The 7017-nt window shown below is 34.5% G+C and overlaps 1 protein-coding gene across 2 annotated transcripts in view; it reads left to right on the forward strand.

The window, feature by feature from the left end:
- The window catches only part of LOC107725115 (SH2B adapter protein 3), a 41914-nt gene that overhangs the window by 27375 nt on the left and 7522 nt on the right, over positions 1–7017 (forward strand). For both annotated transcript variants that reach the window (XM_016534268.1, XM_016534269.1), the window contains exon 3: positions 5585–5689. In XM_016534268.1, coding sequence (XP_016389754.1) covers positions 5585–5689 — 105 coding nt within the window. The remainder of the gene's footprint in view (positions 1–5584; positions 5690–7017) is intronic.

Here is a 7017-nt window from a genome sequence, read left to right on the forward strand (position 1 = left end):
AGTTTTGCTCTTTGGTACAATGCACTTATTGTGTACATACATGTTTTTACATTGTACTCATATTTTTACAAATACCTACAGTATATGTAATTACATCTGTAATTACATTTATAATGTAATAATAATTATAATGTAATTACACACAGTTGACCCATGCCTTACACCTTAACCCACCCTTAAACCTACCCATTCTAACAAACCTGTCCCTAACCATACCTGTATCCCACCTCAATAGCAGCAAAAGGGTTTTGCAATACAATATGAACACAATAAGTACATTGTACTTATTTTTTGATGTAAGTACATAGTAGTTAAGGCCACCTAATATAAAGTGTGACCCTAGTTTTAATAATCTTTTGTTTGTAATGGTATGCATGCTAGTTTTAGTAGATGTTTGTATGGAAGCAGATTAATCTCAATAATAATTCACGCAAAAGACACGATGCACACATGCATATCCCAATTAACATGCATGATGAACCCAATTCACGTACACGAAAAAAATATATATTCACAAAAAACAATTCACGTGCACAAAATAAGAATATATATTCATAAAATATGTTTCACAAATGCAAAACAATTCACAGATGTACAACTGTGTACAAAAATTTTAAATGTTTCAAATTCACAAGTTCATCATGGACTGTGAATGTGTGAATAGCCTTGGATTTGTGTGTGTATTTTCGAGACTTTCCTGGCAGCGAACTCCTCCCACGCGGGACACGCGTACTATTTAGCCAATCAGATTTGAGCCTGTCCATCGACCAATCATAACCCGCTGTGGGCGTATGATGCGCGTTATTGTTCCTCATTTCATTTCAGTTAACTAGCCTTGTAAAAGTGTATTGTTTCATCTTTGCATGCTTACTTAAAACTTGGAAGTAAAATCGGTCTTTTAGACATACTCGTTAACGTGACCAGTGTAAGCCAGCGGCTGCTGTTTAGTCCAGAGTGTATTATGATTTCATATTGATCGGTTCTCATGTTTATTTAATGAATAATCATTATTCACGTGGATGCCATACCACATTAAGATATTAGATTCATAAACTCAATGTAAAGCATAAAATGAGGTTTTGAATGATGGGACATGTCGTAAATAAATAGAAGATTATGAAAATATAGTTTTTGGATATTTTTCAAGCAGTGTTTTGTGTTTTTGTTTATTGAGGACATAAAAGAGCTGTCACAGCAGAGCTTGTCTTGTGTGTCAAGTCCTGCGATGGCACGCATTCAACTGATGATGATGTATGTGATAACATGCACACATTGGAAACCAAAAAAAAAAGTTTGTTTATGCTGCAGTTTCAATAGATTTTTTTTTAAGTCATGCATTATTATTACTACATTTATTTTAGAATAGAACCCTATGACTTTGTATGTGTTAAGGCGTAAAGATTTGTTATGCATTGTTAAATGTTCTTATTGTTCTGGTTTTATGTCAGAATGAAAACATTCAAAACAAGTCGGTTGTTACAGTTGCTGTATAAGATTTATTAAAGTTTAAAGTTTATTGAAGTTTTCTGAATACTTTGGGAATGAAATGTCCATGAAATGACCTGACCATGATTCATTGTAATGTGCCTGTAACATGAAATATGAATTGACAATTATGAGGGAATACAAACATAGCACAACTACAGCTGAGTTTGGCTCGATACCAGTTTGACGCTGTGCTAGAGGTTCTTCAGTCAAAGGGTATTCAAACTTTAATTACACTGAATGGCTGGTATAGTGTCCCATTTAGAGTCTTTAGCATTCTTTTAAAGTAAACTTTAATGGCCGAATGATAAATAAAAGTATCAGTGTAATACATTATGTGAAAAGTTAATTAATCAAATGTTTTAGATCCAGTCTTCACTATCTCTCTCTCTCTCTCTCTCTCACTCTGTCAGGACGTGCCAGATTTTGGTCTGATATTGAAAGCAGTTAACACCTTGGCTTGTTAACTCTTATACTTTTACAAGAGATACAAATAGAAAAAGAGCAGAAAGCATAAGATAAAGTGATAAAATAACTGAATAAAATTTACTGAAGAATCTTTTTTGCATTACTTTTTATGATCAGTCTGTCTTTGTCTGACCAGCATAAATTCCACAACTGTCACCAAGCAAATACAACTGCTGCTTCCCAACATCGTCTTGTGTATTGTAATCTCAAAGATTTTTACATCACAACTCAATATAAGATTAAACATTAACAATGGTTAATCACAGTAATATAATATAAAAAAAATAAGTAAATGAATGTTGATTACATTAAGAAATGAATACATAAAGGTAAAAAACAGATAAAGATTAATGTGAATGAAGAGGTCTGTAACTGTCATCCAGATGTTGTGCAAAGTGTTTAAATCCTGAAAAATGCAAGGGAAAACAATTAGTGTGTATTAATTGAACACCGCATCCTGTTGCACAAATGGTGAGTACAAACACACCGTTATTCATACACTGAGTTCTTGTGAGGTCTATTCATCTTTATATAAAGCTGCTATGATGAGGGCAGGGTCAGCGCTAAGTGGGAGCTAGGCTGGACATTGGCCACCCAGCGTTGCTGAACAAAAACAGGGCAATGAGCAGAATTCTTTCTTCATTTTGGCCAATATACGGGACATTGTGGCTAACACAAGACTTTTTTGGCAACACTATCTGTTTTCATAGCAGCCACTGGCTTACACTGGTCACGTTAACGAGTATGTCTAAACGACCGATTTTACTTCCAAGTTTTAAAGGGGTCATATGACGTTGCTAAAAATGAACATTATTTGGTGTATTTGGTGTAATGCAATGTGTTTATGCGGTTTGAGGTTAAAAAAACACATTATTTTCCACATACTGTACATTATTGTTTCTCCTCTATGCCCCGCCTTTCTGAAACGCGTTGATTTTTACAAAGCTCATCGTTCTGAAAAGCGAGGTGTGCTGTGATTGGCCAGCTATCCAGTGCATTGTGATTGGCCGAATACCTCAAGCGTGAGACGGAAATGATACGCCCCTTGCCATATTGTGATACCTTGTCCGAAAGCGGAGCGACGAAACAAAAACATTAAAACCCATTATGAACGAGGCATTTGTTGCATCCAGTGGGGACATAATTACTGTATTCACGAACAGCTTGTAACACTCCAAAGAGAAAGGAAAACTTGAAATCGCATCATATGACGCCTTTAAGTAAGCATGCAAAGATAAAACAATACACCTTTACAAGGCTAGTTAACTGAAATCAAACGATCAACTGCACAAACCTCTGCTGAACCGTGACTTGAACTGTGGTCTCGCGCTGATGACGTAACATCCAGGTAGGTTATGATTGGTCGATGGACAGACTCAAATCTGATTGGCTAAAGAGTATGAGTGACTCGCGTGGGAGGAGTTCGCTGCCAGGAAAGTCTCGAAAATACACACACAAATCCACAAATTCACACAAAATTGTTTTTTGTGAATATTTTTTTTTTCGTGCATGTGAATTGGGTTTCATGCATGTGAATTGGGATACTCATGTGTTCATCGTGTCTTTTGCGTGAATTATTATTGAGTCTAATCTGCTTCCATAGTTTGTAGCTATACTACTATTTATATACTACTTTAAATGATATTTTGTTCATCCGTATGTACACCAGTTTAAATGATGCACCAATCATCTTTTATTAGCAACTGTATGTGTACTAGTTTAAATCATTGTTCATATGTAACCATATTCATGCTAGCTGTATAAAATGTTTTGTCCGTAAACATATTTACATGCAGCCAGACCTGTTTTTATTGTATAATGTGTGATAGGAATTGCTCCTGAAACTGAACAAGAAACATGGATGTCAAAAGTTATCAAATATCCAGCTATTTTATAGTAATGTCTTGGTAATATCTTTGATGCTGATTCTCAGACTCAAACTAAGTCTTCTTTAGTATTAGTTCCTAGAATTCTTATAATTCAACATCAGAGTTGCTTATATGGAAATCTGCTCCAAGTTTAATAGCAAATTTCTTGCATTTGCGAAGAGAAATGGAGAAGAGAAACCAATCATCTGTTTTACCGTATATGTGTGTGGTTTAATACTTCAATCACTTCTTGTTCTGCTGGAATTAGTGCAGAAGTGTGCGTGGATGTGAATGAGTCAGTGGTGTTTTCTACTCTCCTCTGTAGTAGTTGACTGCAGTTCAAAGAGGAAAGATCGTAATATTACAGCACTGTTGATTTGGCATGAGCCTGTGCGTGTGAAGTTATTTTAAGCCGTAATTCAGTCTGACTCACTCAAAATGACAGATTTCGTTTGAGAGAGAAAGAGCTTCTTCATTCCCAAATCTTTGATGTGTCAGACCTAACGGGACACACTGGAAATTCCTGCAGCTCAGAGCGTCCGGATTAATTTGCAGCTCTCACAACTTCCCGGAATCCGCTCTCATTTTTTCCCAAGGAGATTTGGTGTGCGTGTGTATTTTGTGAATGTGTATATGTGTGTGTAGGCATAGGTCGAAGGTTTCAGATCACGGGTCATAGCTCCATTCTCCCTTAATTTCCAGATGAGCATTCTTAGCTAATCCCAGTAGAACAAGGAAATCATCCCCCTCTGTTTTCCCTCTCTCCGCTCAAACCCACACTGGAGTGTGTCATGCACTAGAAGTCTATGTTTTATCATCGATGACATAGTCCTTGTTTGTCAGATTGTATGTCTGAGTGGTGCATTATGTTTTATTGATTTATAAAGAAACTTGTTTGGTTTTGAGTCAGTATGGGAGAACAAATCAATTGCAACTTTTTATCTCTCTGACATTTTTCTTGCAAATGTGAACTTATAGCTCACAATTCAGACTTTTGTTTTTCTCAGAATTGTAAGTTTATGTAGCAGTTCTGAGAAAAAAAGGTCAGAATTGTGAGATAATCACAATTAGCTAAATGTATTCTTTTATCCTGTGGCCGAAACAAGCTTATTCCATAGGAGCAAAAAAAAAAAAAAACAGAACTGAGAGATGTAAACTCAGAATTCTAAGAAAAGAAAAACAGAATTGCATGATGTAAACTCAGAATTCTGAGGAAAAAGTCAGAATTGTGAGAATTCTGACTTTTATCTTGCAGTTCTGACCTTTTTTGCAAGGAAAAAAGTTTTATTTTTTTTTTGCAATTTTTACTTTTCTCTGAGTTGCCTCTTTTAATGGAGTCTGGCAGGAACGAGCTTCCATACAATTCAGAGTTTATTTCTCAGTGTAAAATTTTACATTTGCATTTATTTTGCAGACACTTTTATCTCACAAATGAGAACATTATAAGCAGCAATAGTGTTCAGTTCCTGAGTAATAATTCTTATAATGCCGTGTCAGAGTTGCTGTTGTGGAAATCTGCTCTAAGTTTAGTAGCTTTTACAAAGATAAATAGAGAAGAGCAACTTTTTCAAGAGAAGACATTTGCTACCGTACAACATTTAGGCTAATGCATTTACAAGGGTAGTAAAAATACCACATACAAGCACAATATAAATGGTAAAGGAGGTTTTCGAGTTAATATATGGAAGCAAATGTTTCTAAAGACATTATGTAACTGTTATATGATTATATTAAGAAGATGTGTTGCTTTCTTTGTGTTTTAGGACTACAAAACTCCAAAGCTCACCGTACCCTGTTCGGACATCCAAGAGATTCGACGCTGTAATCGCCTAGAGATGCCAGACAACATGAACACATTTGTCTTAAAGGTGAACGAAGACACATACTGTCATAAATTATTACACACTGATTCATTTTATTGATAAACTAATATATTCAAGAGGCTGATTCGTTTGGATGATATTAGGCCATTTTAAGAATATGTGTATGCACGTCCTGTTTTCAAAATTATTTTGGTGCAGGTTTTAGTAAATATTGCATGCAATAAATCAATGCTTATTCAATTTGATTACATTTATATAGAATTATTGAACTAGTATGTAATACATAAAGTGGGGTCCAAAGGTTTAAGACCACATTGAAAGTATTTATTTATTTATTTTACATTTATACATGGAAATCAACAAGGGTTTAGGACCTTCTTTATAAACTTTCAAAAATATTTCAGATTGTGCACAATTTTTAGGACTGATCATGAAGTAAACGAGTGGCACTGATTATGTGGAATCAATGGTTTTTGGAACCCACTGTATATGATTTGAAAATCTTGTTTGACTCTTCTTGGAAATTTAATCGATTCAGAACTGGAAAGGAGAACTCAGTCTTTGATTTTTTTTTTTTCCTTTGCTTTCTGCTGAAGTCGTCATGATTAGTGGTCGACCAAAATGGGTTTTCCTTTGGTCTCTGCTGATATCTAGAGAGCAGTGGCTGATGGCCAATCTAATGCAGTCGATGATGCCAGCGCCCGCGTGGTGCGATAAGCTTTTTTCTATCTAAAACTATACAGTCTTAATAATTACTATGCATGCCGTTTTTATGCCTAATAGAATTTAGAATAGTTTTTCATTTAAATATATTAAAATAAAAGTTTTCTATATTTAAATAAAAGCTTTTATGTCCTCATAATAATCGAGAAACTACATGGAATAGTATTTTGGAATGTATATATTTAAATAAAAGCTTTTGTGACCTCATAATTGAGAGTTATACATTTAAATAAAATGTTTGTATATTTAAATAAAAGGTTTTATGACTATATGTGTATATATATAATTTTTATTTAATTAATTTACTTTTTTTATTTTTATTAAATATTTTATTTTAGCAATTTGTTTGCAAATCTAGCTTCAAATTTACTCAAAAATATTATAAAACATGATGCATATAATAATCAAAATCAGCCAATTAAAGGGATAGTTCACCCAAAAATGAAAATTCTGTCATTAATTACTCACCCTCATGTCGTTCTAAACCCGTCAGACCTCCGTTCATCTTCGGAACACAAATTAAGATATTTTTGATGAATTATGAGAGCTCTCTGACCCTCCCATAGACAGCAATGTAATTACCACGATCAAGGTCCAGAAAGGTAGCAAGGAGATCTGTAAAATAATCCATGTGACATCAGGGGTTCAAC

The sequence above is a fragment of the Sinocyclocheilus rhinocerous genome, unplaced genomic scaffold (genome assembly GCF_001515625.1).
Source record: "Sinocyclocheilus rhinocerous isolate Xijiao unplaced genomic scaffold, SAMN03320098_v1.1 scaffold1295, whole genome shotgun sequence".
NCBI classification, from domain to species: domain Eukaryota; kingdom Metazoa; phylum Chordata; class Actinopteri; order Cypriniformes; family Cyprinidae; genus Sinocyclocheilus; species Sinocyclocheilus rhinocerous.